This window comes from Herpailurus yagouaroundi, unplaced genomic scaffold (assembly GCF_014898765.1).
Source record: "Herpailurus yagouaroundi ecotype Mexico unplaced genomic scaffold, PumYag 203, whole genome shotgun sequence".
NCBI classification, from domain to species: domain Eukaryota; kingdom Metazoa; phylum Chordata; class Mammalia; order Carnivora; family Felidae; genus Herpailurus; species Herpailurus yagouaroundi.
The window spans coordinates 34224301-34246278 of NW_024412434.1; the positions used below are offsets into that span (position 1 = coordinate 34224301).

At 40.2% G+C, this 21978-nt stretch overlaps 1 protein-coding gene and 1 non-coding gene across 11 annotated transcripts in view; one reads left to right on the forward strand and one right to left on the reverse strand.

Annotated features, from left to right (window-relative positions):
* ZMYND11 (zinc finger MYND-type containing 11) overlaps positions 1-21978 on the reverse strand; it is a 136214-nt gene that overhangs the window by 47567 nt on the left and 66669 nt on the right. For 9 of the 10 annotated variants that reach the window (XM_040451587.1, XM_040451589.1, XM_040451585.1 and 6 more), the window contains exon 3: positions 1624-1783. In XM_040451587.1, the coding sequence (XP_040307521.1) occupies positions 1624-1783 (160 nt within the window). Of the gene's footprint in view, positions 1-1623; positions 1784-21978 lie in introns of those variants that run through there. The other variant, XM_040451595.1, reaches the window with a different exon arrangement.
* LOC121014940 (U6 spliceosomal RNA) lies at positions 21324-21428 on the forward strand. Its single transcript, XR_005783527.1, has one exon. It is a non-coding gene; the product is annotated as a U6 spliceosomal RNA (small nuclear RNA).

Sequence of the window (21978 nt, forward strand, 5' to 3'; positions counted from 1 at the left end):
GGAGGGGAAGAAAGCTTACGGGAAGTAAGGAGAAGTAAAATCATTTGCATGAAAAATGTACACATGGTCCACAAACCAAAATCCTATGGATTAGATTAAGTTGCACTTACTATCGGTTAATTATACATAAATATCAAAAATTACCAGTATCGCCATCTATACTGTCTGTAAACTTCCCAGTGTGTTGGGATTAGACATTTTCTATTACCTGGACTATATTCAATGTATAAAAAGGTATCATTTATCAATGTCTGATGGAGATTTAGATCACCTCATGCTATAATTATTACAACTTGGCCCCCACAGTTTCTTCATTGGCAACAAAGCTCTACTTTTCTGAAAGGAAGTGAGCAGAGAAATCACCATGATGGAAACATTCTGACTTAAGATTTCAAGAGCACTTCTAGTGCTCACATCAGATGATACCAGTGACATTAAACATTTTTTCTTCCACATTTTGTGTTTATGGAAAATGTGAATTTTCTTTCCTAAAACTTTGAAGGCACATATTCAACTGACAAACACAGCACTGAAACTGAACAACTTCCCTAATGTTTAAACTTACTGCTGCCCCCATGGACCAGCTGACCCCAGAAAGCATGCCCCTCGGGCCTGACGGCAGGCGTGTGCGCCCATACATCCACCCGGGAGCCAGAAAAGGAAACACGATTCACAATTCTTGGGAAATGTTTCCACAGAGAACAAATTTTAAGGTTTTGTGTCATTTTTATGAGAGAATTCATGATAAACACTCTCAAAACACCTACTTACTAAATCGACTCCTTTCGACTCCTTTTTAATAGAAACTAAAAAAAATTAGTATCTATTATATTTGAAGCCTACCATCTTTAAATGATGTTCCTCAGCAAAACTTAAGACTTTTCTAATCAAGAAGTATCAAAGGCATATAAAGGTAGGAAGATAAAAATATTACACAGGAAGCCAATTTTTACACAAGAAAAAAAATGCACTTCTCCATGGGCCCCTGAGTATCCAAGTGTAACGTAAAAGGAAAGAGAAGACTAAAATGTCCTCACTTCAAAGAGGAGTCAAAGTAAGAACTAGGCAAAACTATAAAGAAAACTTAACTCTGTCTTTCCTGATTTGTATTAGAGTGCCACCAAACCAGCTTATGGTCATGGTCAGTGAGGACACAGGCCAGGGGACCCTAACGTGGCCACCGTTGTTCCTGCAGAAACCCTATGGACAGGTGGCTCTCGGCGTGGACATCATCCAGCCTGAAGTGAGCAGTTTCCCAGGGAAGCCCATCCTCCTTTTCACTCTGTCTAGATGGCATCGACATTATCCTGCATTGAAACATTCTTTACTAGCATCTACTGAAGAAAATAGGAATACCATTAATTACATGTACATTAAAAGGGACTTCATTTTACAGATTCAAGGTAACCTAGACAGAGAAAGCAGGCTCTCTGTAGAACTGAGTTTTCTCCTAAAGAAGAACGAAATTATCCATCCAGCACAAGTATGCCCTTAAGGTTAATAAAGAATACTGAAGTGAAATATCACTAAACTTCTAAAAATCAATTTCTACAGGTTGTATTTAAATGATATTCAAAAGCTTAAAATCAGCACCTCCACATTTATCAAATAAAATATACTTACAATCTCATCTCCTGGCAACCAGTATCCTTCCTGCTCAATACCAGCCTTTGAGCCTTTGCAGCCCACTGTTAGGGTTTCCACAATGAGACCATCTTTCACAGCCAGGCTCAGCTGACGGGTGGTCTCTTTTGGATGCATACCGTGGACTCGAGACATATACCTGAGCACAGAGGGAAAGCAAATTTAAAAACCCCTTAGTACTAAAAAAAATAATAATAAAAATAAGAAAAATAGAGGTGATTTCTCTTTTGTTACAACTCGTACTTACAAGGGCCCTACTGAAGAAAGAAAGAAAGTCCTGAATATTTAAGTCTTTTAATTACCATGGTATTTTAAACCTTAATTCTATTTGTATATTTAGAGGAATATTTGTTCAAAAATAGTCTTTAACCAACAATATAAATCCCTTAACAGATTTTAGTCAAACATCTCATGTAGTTCTGGTTTCTAGAGTAATTACCACTAACTCCCACTCTTCAAATTCTAAATTTAGAATTTTATCATCTCTAGTCACAGGACTTCTTAATATAAAAGAATACTTGGACTCAAAACTTAGGAAATGACACTAAGGAACATATAACAATTACACGAATGGCTGTTGACATAAAGAAACAAGAATGTATGTTGGGATCAATAAAGCAAAAATGTGATTTTCAATGAAATAGACTTTGGATTCAATCAATAAAGCCTACAGGCACTCCCTGGTTTACATTCGCATGGCATTTCATTTAATTTCTAGAAATGTAATATCTCAAATGTACTCGGGACCACAGAGAATAACACTTTGGTTCCCTTGTAATCACCAACCGTAGTGAACTCATGTTAACACTACGGAATCTTTGCTTCATCGCTTGTTTTTTAAGGAAATAGAACGTTACACATATGGTTGGATTTGTGCTGTTCTCCATTTCCCTCCATTCAAACCCCAAAAGCCTCCTCCAGTAAGCTACTGGACAAAGAGCTTCCTCTGGACATCCAGACACAAAAACATACTATGTGGCAAGTCAGGCCATCTGTGGATGCTCCAGAGAACCTGGCACGGAGAAGACGTGGGGCCGCGCCCACAGTCCTTAAGGAAATTTACTAGCACACAAGAATTTTATACCAAATTAATCTGTCATTTAAGTATCAAAGCATTCACAACAAATCATTTTGAAAATGCAAGAATGTATCATAGAAGAACCTTCTAAATTCAAAGGATAAATTTCAAGAAAGCAAAGCAGTGAACCCGGCAAAAGGACTGATGTGCATGCAGTCTGTAGAAGATCACGGCTTTCTGTTTACGAGACCACCAACTCTCACAAGGTGCTGCTCCATCTATCAGTGCAGTTAGCTGCAAGGATAGGAAAGAGGAGGGTGGGGATGGTGGTGAACGCATGCTGGCCTCAACAGAGCGATACCCCAGCACATCCAACCCGGCAGGAGAGGCCCAGGAGCCCCACAGTGTCGCCTGTGTTGCCAGAGGCGCAGCCCTATTTCCATGTGCAGAGTCAGTGCAGAAATTGTCAAGTCCAGGTGCGATGGGGGAAGGGACATGAACCCAGGTGACTGTGTCTTAATTTCCTCATTGTTCACAGGAAGAAGCCAACAGAAATGAGCTCAAGTACACCATCTCAATTCATAAAGCTAACCCTCAGAACAAAAATACAAACCTTCTAAATGATCTGAAGAAACTCCTAAAAAACATATTATGTGATGAAGCACAAAAACACCAAAAGGAAACAGGAAGCATATATTACACATGACGACAGGACCAAAACCAAGTCTGTCTGTTTAATAAATACAGTTTGGCTAATCTCCACAGTACGAAAAAGACAAACTGAATCACAACACTAAAAATACACAGTCTACAGGACACACTTTTTTTTTTTTTCAACGTTTTTTATTTTATTTTTGGGACAGAGAGAGACAGAGCATGAACGGGGGAGGGGCAGAGAGAGAGGGAGACACAGAATCGGAAACAGGCTCCAGGCTCTGAGCCATTAGCCCAGAGCCCGACGCGGGGCTCGAACTCACGGACCGCGAGATCGTGACCTGGCTGAAGTCGGACGCTTAACCGACTGCGCCACCCAGGCGCCCCCAGGACACACTTTTAAAGTGACTCAGACAACTGGACAAGAACGGGCACAGGCACATCATAAAAATGCAACCCAAATGAAATAGGATTGACACTGTAATGGACAGGATTTGGAATCCAAGGCAAAAATCAGGTTTAAAAAAAAGACAAACAGGGCATAGGTTGTTATAAAGCAAAGACTGTAAGAAATAAAGGAAATATTGACAGGAATACAGAATTATGTGACTCCTCTCCATCCCCAAAACATCTAGTGGACAAACCTAAGTATTCATACAGAAGACCTAATTAACAAGGCGGAAGGCAGATCTAGTTAAATTTATTCTGAAACCCAAACATAGCTTCAACAGGTCCAAGGAAAATTCTTTACAGTTGAGCATAAAATTGGACACAAAAACAGCCTTATTTCAGATTCCAAAAGTGATGGCAGACACTTGATAGTTTCAGTGAAAGTAAACAAGGTATTAATAATAATGGAACTGGAAGACGCTCATGAACAAGTCAATCAAAAAGGTTATCTAAAACTTGCAAAAAAAAAAATATAAGCACATAACTAAAAAGCTAAAGCAGTGTCTAAAAGATAAAAAGTGAAAACTAAGAGTCCAGGAGCCCTTCCTTAAGAGAAAAATAGAGATATCATTAGTTGACCTAATCAACAATGAAGACACAAATCAGAAAAACCTACATACTAAGACATGTCTACGGAGCCATAACCATAAGTAACAAAGAAATTAAAACAATTATAAGCAACTACTTTGTTTATTTCTGTGCCAAAATAGAAGATAAACACTATAATTTTCTAGGAAAATATTAATGACCAAAACTTGACCACAGAAAAAAATAGAATACTTGAAATGGGCAATTTCAAAAGAAATTAATGGAGGAAGTTGGCAAAGAGCTTTCTCAGAAAAACACCAGGTGGGGACATTTTCACAAGGCACTTCTATCAATCTTTTAATGGTCAGATAACTCCAATATGATATAAACTTTTCCAGTACTTTAATAAAGAGGGAATGCAAGAAATCTAGCAAACTAATAGTAACAAACCCCTACAAAAATAGCGAAGAAAAAGAAAACCAGTGTCCCATAGGAACAGATAAAAATCCTCGGGGCGCCTGGGTAGCGCAGTCGGTCAAGCGTCCGACTTCAGCCAGGTCACGATCTCACGGTCCGTGAGTTCGAGCCCCGCGTCGGGCTCTGGGCTGATGGCTCAGAGCCTGGAGCCTGTTTCCGATTCTGTGTCTCCCTCTCTCTCTGCCCCTCCCCCGTTCATGCTCTGTCTCTCTCTGTCCCAAAAATAAATAAACATTGAAAAAAAAATTTAAAAAAAAATCCTAAATTAAGTATGTGAATATAGTCTAATATTATTAATATAAAATAAATGTTAACATATTAACACATTCAAATATCAAAAGAATATACTACAACAAGGGTTTAATTCTAGGATTTCTCCAAAGATTTCTTATTACAAAGAAATCCAGAAATATGATTCATCCTATTAATAGATCAAAAGTGAGAAATATATGTGTTAAAAGCGCATTTAGTAAAATTCACCATCCAGCCCCGAACAAAAGGGAATGAGTAAACACTTCCTTAACCTGATCAGGAATATTCAAAGATGCCTTTAACCCTATGCCAAAGGTAATAACCAACATACCTAAAAAAAGGAAATAAAGTGTAAAAGTTGGTAAAGATTTAAAATAATCATTATTTGCAGATTATATATCTAGAAAACCTAAGGAAATCAGCTGACACACTATTTTAAATAACCAAATAATGTAATCAATTATTCATCAATATACTAAAATTAACAGCAGCATTCATATAAACCAAAAAAAAAAAGTTAAGAAATTTAAAATAAGACCACAATTGTTTACAACAGCAATAAGAAAGATAATACAGAGTGATAAACAGAAGACAAGATCTGTATGAAGAAAATGCTGAAATGCAACGGACATGAGAGGATGAACACATGCGTGATATCTGAATGGAAGACCACAAAATCCAAATTGCCTCCAAGATCATTTAATAAAATGCTACCGCAAAGTAGGCAAGTTAATTCTAAAGTTCTGTAGAGAATTAAAAAATAACTTCCCAGGAAAATTCTTTCAGGGAAATATAAGGTATTAAAACACTGTTGAGCCAAAGTAATTAAACTTTTGTGTGAACAGTAGGTCAATGGAACAAACATAAAAGTCCAGAAAGAGACCCAAATACACATTTTGATTATAATAAAAGTGCCATTTCAAATTAGTGTGGGAAAGATTAATCAACGAACACAGGACACTGGGACAAGGGGCTTTGCTACCTTGAAAAAGAATAAAGATGGGGCCGTGCCTTAGTCTGTGCCCATAAGTAAATTCTGAATAGGTCAGATTTAGGTACTGAAAACAAAACCACAAAATTATGACAAGGAAAACACGGGAGAGCAATCATGGTGCGAATAAAACCTGCCTAATCTGAAACAAAAACCAGAGTGATTTAAAGAAAAGATTGAAAAATTTACATAAAATCAGCAATTTCTACATAGGGAAAAAAACATGATAATAACCAAAGTTAAAATCACAAATGCTAACCTGGGAAACATATTTGGAACACATAGACTGAAAGACCGAACTTAAATTCTACATATTCTTAATATATTTTAAAAAATCCTAATTAATAAGGAAGACCACAAAACAGCATTCTGTGACTGTCATAGGTCTGGCACACTGTGCAGACAGACAGGACCTGATGGGAAGTATATCACAGGTGCCATGTAAAAGAGCGCTACACTGTGGGGCAAATGTCTACCAAGTATAGAAACGTATACACCTTCAGAGCCAACAGCTTCACTTCTGGAAATGCATCCTATAGATACACTCAGACATGTGTGAAATAATATATATACAAGACAGGAAATTCATTTTAGCATTGTTGGCAACAAGATTAGAAAGAATCTAAAAGTAAATCTTAGGGGGCTGGATAAATTGTAATACTACAGCTATACCAAAAGTTATTATATGATTGTTAAAAAAGTGAAGCAGTGTTGTCGATGTTATTAGGACAATGTAAGTTCTAAGATATATTATGTTTAAAAAATCTGGGCATGAGGTTATATCCAACATCTATAAAGAACATAATACAACTCAAGAGCAAAGTAACAATCCAATTAAAAAATGACAAAACATCTGAATAGACACTTTTCCAAAGAAGAAATAAAGACGGCCAACAGGTACACAAAAGATGCTGAACACCACTAATTATCAAGGAAATGCAACTCAAAACCACACACACACATACACACACACACACACACACACACACACACACACTACCCAAGCTGACAGATACGAAGAACAGATTGGTGGTTGCCAGTGGTGGGGTATAGGGATGGAGGTGAAATGGGTCAAAAGGTCACAAACTCTCAGTCACAAAATAAATGTCATGGCGGAGAACACACACAGCATGGCGACTGCAGTTAACAACACTGTACTGCATATTCGGATGTTGCTAAGAGAGAAGATCTAGAAAGTCCTCATCACAAGAAAAACATTTTTTTCTAACTATGCAAGGTGATAAATGTTAAATAGGCCTATTGTGGTGAGTATTTCACAGTACATATGACCCTAAACAACACCAAGGTTAAGGGCATCGACCCCCTGCACAGTCGAAAATCCACACAGAACTTTTGACTCCCCAAAATTTAACTACTAACAGCACACTGCTGACCAGAAACCTAACAATATAAACAATTAACACACATTCTACATGTTATATGGGCTACATATTACATTCTTATAATCAAATAAGCTAGAAAAAGGACAATGTCTCTAAGAAAATCAGAAGAAAAAGAAAATACATTTACAATACTATATATACCATCTGAAAAAAAAAAAACTTGTGTAGAAGTAGACCCTTAAGGGGTCAACTATTTATACAGATACTGAATCAATTATACAGATACTGAATATACAGGTACTCAATCATTATGGTGAGTACCTGAAACTAACGTTATTTGTGAATTATACCTCAATTTAAAAAAAAAAAGAAAAAGGAAATCAGCGAATAAAATCATGGTATGAAACGGTCCACCTTCTCAAAAACATTATATAATCATCTCTGTACGCGCACAAGAGCTCCAGAGGTAGATCCTGGAACGGTGGAGAAAGTTCAAGTAGAACTAAGTGGCTCAGAAGCAGGGGTCGGATGAAGACATTTTCCCATGGTCCCCTCTTCAGAACTTGACTGTCCATCTATTAGATGTCCATCAGTCCATCTGAAGACTGTTGTTACTTTTAAAAGCCAGCTACCATTTACCACCTCTCCAGCAATGCGTGGAAGTTCCCTCCTCCGACACAAGCTTGCCCATCTTGGGCAGCCCCCTCCTTTCTTTTCAAACTCATCTTGGCTCTTCTTGGACATTTATTTATCCATAATGATTTTAAAATCAATTTGCCAAGATCCATGAAAAATATTGAAATTTTCATTAATTTGAGAATAAATATCATTACAATACTGACAGACTTGGTACATCTGTTCATTTACATCTTCTGTGTCTTTAACAAAGTTTTATAATTTTTCTCCCTAAAATTCTTGCATATTTTTTGTGATTTTTCCTAGGTATTGCCTATTTTTTGTTTCTTTTGAAAAAGGGAGTTTATTTTATATACTATTTTCTGGCTGATGGCTGCTAGTATATACTGAGGAACCTTGCTAAACTCTCATTAAAGTATTTATTTCTGTTTAAGTCTACTGAGATGTTTAAGTAAGTCTATTAAACTTGCCTTTTTTTTTTTTTTTTTTTTTTTTACCGTGCTGACCAGGACTTCTAGCACAACACCACTGGGCTGTGATGGCGGGTATCCCGCTCTTAGATTTTGCAAAGATTATAATAGTTCACCATTAAACATGACACTTGCTGAAGGTTACTGATAGATGTATTTTATCAAATATAAATAAATACAATTACAAATACGATTGCGTGCTAAGGATACATACAGGTAGCTATGTCTTATTAAGAAAATTCTTTTCCAGTCTCAGTTTGCTGTTTTAACAAGAATGGCATCACATCATTCCTTGAAGTTTTTTAATCCGCTGAGTGTAACCACACACTAGCATGCACACAGCTACAAAACGTGCAGTAAGACACAGGAAGAATTTTCTTCCCTTTAGTGACAACAGTGTGTTGGGCTAAAAGAAAGCTGTTCCAGTCCAGGGGGAATGAGGGGTACACACAGGGCACATGAGGAAGGACATGGCGTAGACTCAGGAAGCCCCTTCCACAGGGACAAGACGACCAGGAGAAGGCAGGGGTGAAGCACTTGAACATGAGAATCGCATCCAGGCAGAACAGTGCTACCTCCCAGGACCGGCACATCCTGGGAATAGCGCAGCTCTGAGGGAAGGGCTTTTGTTTTCTCAATGGGAGGTCTGGGTTTAGGTTACTTAGAATAAAGAATAAGTGATGGGGAGCCTGGGTGGCGCAGTCGGTTAGGCGTCCGACTTCAGCCAGGTCATGATCTCGCGGTCCATGAGTTCGAGCCCCGCGGCAGGCTCTGGGCTGATGGCTCAGAGCCTGGAGCCTGTTTCCGATTCTGTGTCTCCCTCTCTCTCTGCCCCTCCCCCATTCATGCATGCTGTGTCTCTCTCTGTCCCAAAAATAAATAAACGTTGAAAAAAAAAATTAAAAAAAAAAAAAAGAATAAGTGATGAGTACGCATCTAAAAGTGTCATCTAAAGGCTAGGAACATGTAAGACTGTTACATTAGCCTTGGAATTTTCTCAGATGGGTACTATTTACTTCCCGTGAAGGCCTTAGGACCTATTTGCTGAACTATCTGCAGATGCAGTCAGAAAATTAGGAGATGAAAAATTATTTTAGATACTGCTTTGCATAAAATTGGCACTCAATAAATGCTTCTCAGATATATAAATGAGTAACAGAATTTCAATGTCACCTTTTAAATCTTTTATTTTAGACTTGCAGAAGAGTTGCAAAAATAGTAGACTCCCCACATGACCTTCACCCAACTGTACCTAATGTTAACATCTTAAGTAAAAAAGTACAGTTATCAAAAGTTGTTAATTTTTCCTTTAAAAACTTATTTTTTAAATTGAAATATAATTTCATTATATAACATAGTTTCAGGTACACAAAATAAGGATGCAATATTTATATAGATTGTAAAACGGTTCCCACAGTAAGCGCAGTTGACAGGTACACATTTCTTTTTCTTTCCTTTTTTTTTAAGCTTACTTATTTTGAGAGAGAGTGAGAGAATCCTAAGCAGGCCCCACACTGTCACCACAGAGCCTAACGTGGGGCTCGAATTCGTGAACCACAAGATCGTGACCTGAGCCTTAATCAAAGAGTTGAACGCTTAACCAACTGAGCCCTCCAGGCGCCCCGACAGGTAATTGTTTCTTAATGTCATAATTAACACTGTAGAATGTAGTACACTGGCACTTGAAACTATAGACTTTATGCAGGCTTTTTTTTCTGAGGGACCAAATTCACAATGTCTCAGTATAGGACTTTATGAGCTTAAGAAGCATCCACAAATGAAAGAAAGGATATCATAAAAATGTATTAAGAAGAAAAATGAATAACGACTAACTCTGCCCCACAGAAATTATTATGAAATACTTTATTGGGAAAGTGACAATAATCAGGTTGGCATAAAATTTTATTACTGCTGACAGTACCAACCATTTAAAAACAATGCACTGGACAGAAACATTCAAACAAAAGATCAGAATACCTAGAAATAGGTCCAAGTACACAAAAATCTCATTATGAGAGGCAAGCATTACAAAAGAAGGGAAATTTTAACAATATGTAGCAAGTGATAATAAAATAACTAAATGCAATCTGGATAAAAATAACTAGATCTGTACCATAAATTCTGAATAAATAAAATTTTAAGTGTAATGCAAAAATAAGAATGAACTGGAATAAAGTGTCTATATATTCTATTAAGGGCCAAGTAAGAACTAAAATGATAGAAGAAACAAAAGAGAGCTTTAAACACATACAAGATTGCAAAATCTAAGAGTAACAAAACTCAAAACAGGAAACAATGAATTAGCAAAACAGCATACCAGGTAGGACAAAGGTGAACTACATACTTATCAACACTGTGCTGAAGGGCTCCTTTTGTGTGTGTGTGGTCTACGCAGCACATCCAAAACTTTAGCGAGGAACGCAAGACCTTTGGTTAACATTTACTGTGACAGACATCACCAGTAAGTTGGCAAGAGTCAACAAACACAGCTCATAAAATAATGCCTAAATGTGAACAACTCCTTACTCTGTTCTATTAAAACAGCAGTGATTCTCACCTCTTCTTAAAAAGGAAGGAGTCGGAGAGCTGTAGACACTGATTAAGTGACGAGCCATCGCCAGGACATGGACAAGCCTAAGACTGGCCTGCATGAGTTAGTTCTACGAGTCTAGAACTGACTGCTGTGTGCAGGACCTTAAACACAACAAAGGGTGCCAGCTCATTATTCCTTTTCTCAGGTCTTCAGGCAAGTTTGCTCCACGTGAAAACGTTTGGGTTAATAACTCAGGCTAAGGTCCTGCCAGGCCTCTCACTTTCTTACACACTGCTGACCCATCACAGGGACTTATCTTCATCAAATAAAGACACAAAACTAGCAGACTGGGTTTGAGATGCACAGACGGTGGCCAACTAGTTTCCTATTCTAGTTTCACTTAGGATGAATCATGAAATAGTACATAAAGGTCTAATACTTCCTAAATGTTATGTTTGATTTCTCTGGGGTTTCTCAGTAAGGTTTATCTCATCTTACCCATCCCCTCTCCTGCAGTCTGTCCCCAAAGAGTTCCCAACTGCTGCTCAGCCCTCAAGTGCATCCAAGCAACAGGCTCAAAATCCTACGGTGGGTCACCTCCCCCGAGGTAATTCTGCAAGTTCCAAGACAAAAAATATATATATATATACATATATATATATATGTATATATATATACACACACACACACACACACGTATATATACACACACATATATATGTATATATCATATATGTATATATATATACACATACACATACATATATATATATATATATATATATATATATATATAGTTAGTGGTAGACAGCCACTGCTGATTGAACATTTTTACAAAAGAAATTTCACAAGTGGTAATTTTCTAAAAGTGATTATCTACCTTTAACCTTTCCAATAGTGATCTGAAAAACCTGAGCCACTTGTATCATGTTGTTGGAAATACACATACTGGGAAATGACACACTGATGACACCAATATAAATACGACCCAATCTGACACGTCTTCTGTTGATGGAAAAGACATAATGAACATGTGTCTCGTCCTTCACGAACAGCCCCACACTATCCTGGAATCTAGAGGTCTTCATCTGGATGAAAATATAACAAACCTGTTTTGAGTGTCTTCTGGACAATCTGAATATAGTTGGCCCTGCCTCTAATTTCACTGTCTAACTGACACCTGCCACAGCTGCCCCAAGACACGTGTTCAGGGGCTGAAAAGACTCCACTAAGAACACCAGGACCAGAAAACAAAATACAAGTTTACGTGAACGCTGATCTGATCTCTCGATGCTAAAGGACACTCTGAGTATAAAAGCCATGGGAACAGAGAAGGGCCACAACATCTGACTACATAAGAGGTGTGGAACTTCTCCAGGACACAACACAAACACCACAAAGCATCTAGAGTGATCAGCACCTCACTAGAGGAAGGTGGTCTCCCCCAAGCCCGTTTGCCTGCTTCACACGCACCTGTCGCACAGGAGCCAGCCCACACGCAGGAGGCAGGCTTCTGTTAGCTTTGCAGGTCCAAGGCCAGAATCCGGAAGGTGGTCCTTCTAGAAGTCTGCCCTCCTGCTCAATACCAGACAACTGTTCACCATGGATCTCCAGGGTGACTCTGGGGAAAACCCGACAAGGAGAGCCGAAATGTGCTACGTTTTCTGCCTCCTTCCAGAATTCCTGTTTAACCATAACCCTTGAATCCTAGCTCCCTCATTTCTGAACTAGTGAAAACAAATTTAGGACCACCTGGGTGGGTGGATCAGCTGGTTAAGAGTCGACTCTTGATTTTGACTCAGGTCATGATTTAGTGCTTCGTGGGTTGGAGGCTGGCGTCAGGCTCTGTGCTGACAGCTCAGAGCCCGGAGCCTGCTTTGGATTCTGTGTTTCCCTCTCTTTCTGCTCCTCCCCCACTCATGCTCTATCTCTCTAAAAATAAATAAACATTAAAAATTTTTTTTAAGTAAAATAAACACCAAAAAAATTTTTTAAAAAAGAATTGCTCTATTTTAATTACACCAAACAGCACACTGTAAATCATTACTTCATTATTTATGCCGTGACTTTAATTAAAATCAGTCAAGTAAAATCCGTAGTTATTTTACAGTTAGATGGAAACTTTAAAAATCTGAAGCAAAGTTTTCATTTGGAGGAAAAAAACACATTTTTCCTGGACACACATACCGCTTACTTTCTTGTTAACACCGGTTCCATTATATAAAAAGGGAAAGAGTTTACATTCAGAACTCTCAATTTCGGTAATGATGAATTATACATCTTACAGGGTACTTTCTTACACTATTCAATCGGCATGTCCCCACATTCACCAACTTTTAACAACATCATTTCGCAGTGCGTGTGTCACCGTGACGCAACCTGATCCGTGTGGGGCTGCACAACTCACAACAGGCTGAGGGGCAGTGTGGGCTTCATGCCTGACATGGAAACGTGCTGCCAGCTTCAGGTCTGGTTGCCTCGCCAGCTGGAAACAGCACGAGCAGCAGCAGGCACCCTTCCGGCTCACTCGTGTATGTAACAAGGACCTTTTAATTAAAACTGCATCTGAGGCCTCAGCCTGTAACTATGCAACACTGGACGAGACTCTGCCAACCGACACGAGCTTTGCAATGGACATAAAATGGTTACTTTTATGAAAACATTAAGAATAAATCTCTTTCTGGCATTACTACTGTTAGAAATGGCTGTGTTCACCTCAGCAACTGACTCCGTTACTGACATTGTTAAAATCTGAGGCTTCCCCTGGTTTTAGCTACTAGAAAACTAAAGGCCAGGTCGGTAACACATCCTTTACAAGCTGTGGGGCTTCAGGGACAATTCACCTGCAGAATCTTTATTCCTGGCTCCACTCTGCAGCCTGACCTTCCTTTCTCCTTTCCTCCTCAATCTCCATCTACCAGCCGACCTTACTCTTTTACTGTGCTTACATCTTTTTCTAATTGTCCCCAAAATATATGTGGAACAAGTGACATTCTGATAAAATACATGGTGCATGTCTTTTATGTGTCGATGTACACATACGAACACAATGTACACACACACATTAAAAAATGCCCACCCTCCACCCTCTTCTCCTGGCTTGTCTGCTTCACATGTATAGCACAACTACCATCAGTGCCCTACCCAAGTACTGATGTTCCATCCCTAGGCATTTATCTGAATACACATCATCTACACCTGCACGTGAGAGCACAGTGCAGCTTTTATCATAACAGCCTCTGAATGGAAACATCCTAAATGTCCCTCAGCAGGTGAACGGACTTTAAAACTGTGGTATATCTATGTACTGGAATACTGCCCAGCAATGCAAAGCAATGAATTACCAACATACACAGCAAATGAATCTCAAAACCTGCTGACCAAGAAATCAGGGCAATCATGGAAAAGAATGGATTGTGTGATTCCATTTCTATAAAACTCTAGAACAAGCAAAGCTAATCATTGCAGTGAAAAGCAGATCAGGGGCTGCTTGCAGCTGGAGGAGGTTACATGGGGGCATCAATTTGCAGAGAAATGAAGGAAAGGGACTTCCTCGCGGAAATACTGCTAGTTCACAGGAGAGCTGATTCCGCAGTCGGTGCTGGTCCACTCAAGGTTTCAAGCTTTCTGTGGACAGGACAACAGGCTGCAGGCAAAGAGCCCACGGTCACTCAACATCCAGCAACCACGTGAACGAGGCAATGCCACGTGCCACTTCTATTTTCTGGTTCTTGGCATTCACTGATCCACAAAACAGAAACAAACCCTTCCTACTACCATGCTCACTGAGTGGGCAAATGATGGCAGTCTCACAAAATACAAGGCCCTAAAATACCGACAGGGGTCTCTCATTCTAAAGTTTAAATTCCAAAAGAGAAGACAGACTTAGCATAGAAGAGAAAAATAAAAACTAAAACTGGGCCCTTTCCCACCACCATCAGGGAAAGAAACAATGAATGGATCAAAGAACTCTGAAAGGTAAAACTCCAAAGTTAATGAAAGAAAATACTCCGTAATATTCTTGCAGCCATATTAAGAAGGATTCCTTAAATAAAATTTCAAAAGCACAAAACATTAGGCCAAAAGCAATGAACTTGATGACCTCAAAATAAAAATCTCTGTTCAACAAAGAACAGTATGGGGAAAATTAACAAACAGACAACAGAACAAGAAAAGACGTTTCAAAGCGTGACATGTATAAAGGAATTAATGTCTAGAAGAACAAGAGGTTCTGCAAATCAACAGAAAAAGACAAGTACCCCACTGGGAAAATAGGCAAAGGATAAGAACAGGCATCCACAGAAAGTAAAGGCCAACCTTGTAAGAACACCAAGTGCTGCCTAATTTCGTGAATGAATACAGAAACGTAAATTAAAATATCTCAGCGACAGCATGTGTGCAGATGAACAATGGCAAGTAGCAGCAGACACGTGGGCATAGAACCCCATGCCCTGCGGAGTGGGGCATCCTCTCGAGACTGAGGCCAAATAGGTACATGTGCGTCCTGTAAAATCAAGGAGGAACTCTGCTCCTGGACAGACACACTAATTGACTCCTCATGTTTGCGCTGGTGAAGGACTGGAGCGCTGGGGGGCCGTGTGTGGCAGAAGGAAGCTGGGGACAACCCGAGTGACCATCATGTAGAAACCATCAAAACAGGCAGAAAGACAACAATTTAAGGAGACTACTGAACACAGTGTAAACGCTGGAAACACCCGAGTCATCCGAGGACAAAACGACGGCAGCACGATACAAATGCGCAGGTGATCACACACAGTTAGCTATAGGGCTGGAATGACCGTCAGGTGCTCAGCCCAGGGCTTGGCACCGAATATGTTCTAAACCAGGGTTCCTGCACTGATTATCGTTTATCTTTCCCAGCTTACACCCCATATTTGCATTACTATATATCTATACAACTAGAAGACTTAGATGCATAAGAATTGGACAGAGGAGGCATGGGGGGGCAGGACAAGCATAGTGGGTGAAGCCAGACCTATAAAGTCACACAGACCTTGGCCCGAGCAGCTGCTCTTATGATCAACTAGCTACATGGCCCTGGGCTAGTTATTTAACTTCTCTGCATCTCAGAGTGCCTAGTGATAAAATCACATTAATAGTGTCAACCCCTGTGGTTGTCTGGAAGGCAAATACACTAACAGGATGTGAACCTTACAGTGCTTTACCTTGCGTGCCCCTCGCCCCCTCTCGGTGTGCTGCAGAAGTGTCCCCCAGCCCCTACTGGAATACCACGCACCCGCTACCATAATAATTTACGGTGACCATGGAACAACGTGGTCAAAGGTTAATCAACGTCAACAAAAACACCAGCATAGAAAAAAATGACAAGAAATAGATCAAAGCGGGTCTCTTACTTGACTGTGGACAGAGAAATTATAGGTGACTATTCTGCTTCCTGTTTTCCAAGTGTCCTGCCAATTGGTTAGTTTACTTACACTAAAATATATTCAATAATAATGCTTTACCACTGGGTGCTTTATAGATGCAGGGATGGCTAAACACATGCACTTAAGTACACATGACACCATGCTAACAGAATGAACGGAGGCATCTTAGTAGATAGGTGTGACAAAATTCAACATCCTCTCATCATGAAAACACTCAACCCCCCGGGTACAGACAGAAACCTCCTCACCATAACAAAGGCCATAGATGATGAGCCCACAGCAAACATCATATTCAATTGTGAAAACTTGAGAGCTTTTCCTGTAAGGTCCCGAGCAAGACAAGGACGTCCACTTCTACCACTGCTAGTAAACATACCACTAGGCACCTCAGCCCGAGCATTTGGATAAAAGGATACAAAGCATCCAAATTGGAAATAAGAAGTAAAATGACCTCTGTAGATTTTATTATCTTACACACAGAAAACTCTATAAAGACTCCACAAAAAAGCTGTCATAACAAATGAATTCAGCAAAGTAGCAGCTCACAAGGTGATGCGCAAAATTTAGCTGCGTTTCTACACACAAAGAATGAACACACTGAAAAGAAAATTATGACAATAATTCCATCCACAATAGCATCAAAAAGTATAAAATATGTAGAAATTAGCTTAACCAAGGAGGAGAAAAGCTTGCACGATGAAGACTGCCAAACACTGCTGAAAGACAGTAAAGATGTAAGTGGAAACACATCCCATGTTTGTGGACTGGAAGAATTCATGTATCGTCAAAATGTCCATATTACCCAAAGCAATCTACAGATTCGGTGGACCCTAAATAACCCAGATCATCGAAAACTAAGGAGAAACTGGAGGACTCACACTTCCTCATCTCAAACCTACTACACAAAGCTAGAGTAGGCAGACCACGTGGCGTTGGCATAACCAGACATACAGACTAATGCAATCGAAGAGAAAGCCCAGGAAGAGACCCTCACATACACAGCGAAAGGGTTTCTGACAAGGGGGCCAGGACCTCTCAATGGGGAACCCGGTCTTTTCAAGCAACACAGCCGGGAAAACCGCATCTCCACACCCAAAGGAGGCGGCTGGGCACCTCCCTAACAGCATATACAGAAATTAACTCGAAATCGGTCAAAGACCTAAATGTAAGGCTCCAAACAGTAAAACTCTTGGAAGAATATGCAGCACAAAGCTTCACAACACTGGATTTGGCAATGATTTCTTGGATGTGACCAAGGACACAGGCAACAAAAGAGAAAAAAGAGAGTGGACTTCATAAAAATTCTCAAGTTTTGTACGACAGGAGACACGGTCTACAGAGTAGAAAGGCAACTCCCAGACTGAAAGGAAATATTTGTGAATCGTGGATCTGGTGAGCAATTGCTATCCAGAAGAGATACAAAACCTGTGAAACTACCAACCAACCTGATTCAAAAATGGGCAAAGAAGTTGAAGAGACAGGTCTCCAAAGATACAAGAATGACCACTAATAAGCATGAAAAGATGCTGAATGTCACTGATCATCAGGGAAATGTAAATCAAAGCCACAATCAGATACCGCCTCGCGCCTGTCATCGTGGCTAAAATAAAAAAGACAGGAAATAACAAGTGTTGGCAAGGATGTTAAAAAAGGGAACCTCTTGCACTGCCGGTGGGAATGCAAACTGGTGCAGCTGCTGTGGAGAACAGTATGGAGGTTCCTCAAAAGAATTAAAAACAGAATTGCCTATGACCCCACAACTCCACCTCTGGGTATATATACCCCAAAGAACTGAATGCAGGGTCTCAAAGAGATCTGTCCACCCATGTCCATAGCAGAATTATTCATAATAGTAAAACATGGAAGCAACCCCTGTATCCATCACGAAGTGAATAGATAACTGATGTGGCCACACTCCATGCAACTGACTATTATTCAGCCTTAAAGGGGAAGAAAATTCAGAGTGTGTTATTGAGAACATTATGCTGAGGGAAACCAGCTGTAAAAAGACCGATACTATATGACTCTACGCCTCTGAGGGATATAGAGTCGTCACTGTCACAAAGTCAAAGCAGAATGGTGTGTGCCAGGAGCTGTGGGAGGAGGGATGGGGACTCAGTGACTAACAGGTGCGGAGATTCAGCTTCACAAGATGAAGTGAGTTACAGGGATGGATGGTGGAGATGGCAGCACAGCAGTCTGGACGTAACTAATGCCACCTAATTGTAGGCTTAAAAATGGTTAAGATTGTAAACTATATGTGTGTGTACTTTACCACATTAAAAAAAAAAAACCAAAGTAACAATGATCTGCCACTAGGTGTTTTATAGATGGGTATACAACAATTCTTTTTAATATTGCACTAGACAAAAATAAACCTCACAACCTAAAGAACACCTTTCTAGATCCTTCATCGATGAATTTATTTAAAATTTAGAATATACTCTGAAGAAAGGTTATTCCTAACAATCTAGACAAATAATTTGCTTGTTCAGCCTCACGCTCTTCGCCCATAAAGCAGGGTTAATATGGACGTTGGAGCTGCTGTTACATGATAATCTGGAAGCACATGTTCATGACAGTAAGTTAACATCTTCAACACCAGCAAGGATACAAATGTAGACCCACCAAACACCAAAAGGAAACAATGAAGATTAAAAGTTTGGACTGCGACATCAGATAGATCTATATTCGTATTTCTCTTCTGCAACCGACAACCCACATGGCTTTAGGCCAGATCTCAGCAGCCTGGGTCTCAAGACCTTCATCAGCAAAATAAGGTGAAGGAAAACAGACCTCCGGGAGCAGTGGGCAGAATTCACACAGACAAATCTACGAAGTAGCACAGGGCTGCTTCTCAATTCTAAGCCTCCTGGAAACCACATCTTCAGCTCATGCAACTGATACTTACGGTTACCTAGAAACCTTCTCCCAGTTCCTTTCCCTAGCTACTGGCTTCACACTAAGATCTAAAGAGAGGAAAGATGTGTGCCCTACCCTCAAGGTGCTCACAGCACAGGAAGTGGAAATGCTTTTATAGTAGTAAGAGACTATAATAAATAATAAAACTGAATTTCACACATATCACTATGTGAGCCAAGAACAAGGATAATGGGGCTGGTTACGGTGAGGAATGAATCAATACCTCACAGGGGATGGTGATCTGGTTGAATCTTAAAAGGGTATGTTTTGTCGATTAAGAAGGAAAAATACAAAATAAAGAATCAAAAATAATAGCTCAGAAAACGGAGAAGAGTCTCATCACATGAAGCCTTAGTGGCGAGCAGCAGGGCATGAAAAGGAGGACAGTCAGGGTCTGACTGCGAAGGGCTCACACAAATGTCCTGTTCAGGAATTGGCACTTTGTGCACAACAAGGAAATAAAACAGAGGATTTTTTTTAATGTTTATATTTGAGAGAGAGAGAGAGACAATGTGTGAGCAGGGGAGGGGCAGAGACAAATGGAAACAGAATCTGAAGCAGACTCCAGGCTGATCTGTCAGCACAGAGCCCAACACGGGCTTGAACTCACAAGCCGCGAGATCATGACCTGAGCTAAGGCTGGACACTTATCTGACTGAGCCACACAGGCACCCCTAAAAAAAAGGATCTTAAGAAGAATATAATCAGATCTAAAATCTAGAAAAATACTGATGAAGTATGAGGGCTGAGTTCACTTGAAGGGATCAGGAACAGCCTCCTCAGGGACACGACTTGAGAGAGGAGTCAGCATCCGGGCACAGTGTGCATCACAGTGGATCCGAGGGTCTGCAGGGGTCCCGGGCGCCGAGAGCAGCACACCAGGTGGGTCATGGCAGCAGATGACAGGGAAGAGGAAGGCCCAGAGAGTATCAACTTGGCACAAGAATTCAGGCTTCATGAACAACAGAAAAAAGCTTTCAATCATGCAGCGTGTGGTCAGATGGTGCTCTGGAAAAATCTCTCTGATTCCAAAGATGGGAAGAAACAGAGCAGCAGCAAGAGTGGGAAGCTGGAAGCCCAATTAGGAACCTACTGCCACTACACAGGCAAGATATGAGGAGGGCTCAGACCCAGGCCAGAGCAAGGGAGAGCCCGCACACATGTAACATTGAAGAGGAACATTCGCTCTATCTGGGGAGGGAAAAATGAGTGTGTTTTACTCTATTTCCATATTCCAAACAAACTCACTATTCCCTTCTGGCTACAGGTTAAAAACCTCTGTGCTGGCCTTAGCAGCCCTCCCTGTCTGATGCTCTGCCTTCTCATCTCCCTTCCCTAAAAGTCTTCCAGTCCGTCTGATCCAACTCTGCCTGAATCCTGTCCAAACTCCCAGGTGCAGCTAATCCCACACCTTCTACAAATTCCTGACTGCAGCGACCCCTTGACTAAGGCATGGAGTGCGGATAACCCGGACAGCCAGCATGAAGGGCTGGCCCCTATTCCGTGTGGGGGGCCTCTACTACTTGGTAACACTAATTTATACTTTAATGGTTGTTTACACTTTTCTGTGCCTTAGCGGTATATTTCCTTCACAGAACTGCAAAGAAATGTCAACCATGAAAACAGCTAGCCAATAATCCAAGCCAAGAGGAGGGCCCCAAGAATTGTGCACACAGGAGAAAGCTCTCTGTGGAATTGTAGATTACAGTTGTTCAGAATCAGTTACTTCTTCTGCAAGGCTGTTATTATGCAAGATAAAAATAAGGATGTAACGGTGGTAAAGTTACCTGCCCATCCACTATCACAAAAGAAATGCAATAAAAAATAAATCATTGTAGATTGAAAAGGGTATGCGGTTAGTAATTCTGGGAAGAATTCTTGGGATTACATCCACAGTCTATTATTAGATGGTAGTTTTTCAAAGTAACTTATTTCCAAAGTAGCAGACAGGGGCTATCTCCTTCCTCTCCAACAAATCCAATGAGGGAGTGGACAGAGTGTTTGTTTCCACAGCATGTGTGCTAAAACTGAATGACACATAGAAGATTATCATGGCTCCATGCAAGGGTGACATGAAAATCTGTGAAACATTCCATATTTTTTGTACTGTCTGCTTCCCCTCCAAAAAAAAAAACAAAAAAAAAACAAAAAACAAAACAAAAAAAAAACAAAGATAGAAAAGAAAATCAGCTGACATAGAGACAAAGCACAATTATGACATAATAGCTGCTAGAAGTTTCATAAGTTAATTTTAAACAAGTGAGTAAAGAGTGTACCCAGTGTAACTTCAAAGGCAGCCCTCACACAGGGACTTGCAGTGTAGGCTTACGTCTGCCTATAGCGACAGGAAGGACTCCAGGAAAACTCACACATTTCAATGCTAAACATGTCACAAGAGTTCAGAGGTCACATTTTATAAGTGGGGTGTGACCCTAAAGTAAGCAACACATGTAATTAATTGATGCCCTAACCTGAAACATTAATTTGAATGGGACTAGTCTACCAGCCCAGGGTTGGCCTGATTACATCAGCCACAAGCACAGTCACCTCTGAACACAGGCCATCACAGGGGTGCTCAAGGCAGCTCAGACACACCTGCGTTTCCCAGCACAGAGCAGATGTGAGCCGACCTCTCCCAACAGCACTAAGCTG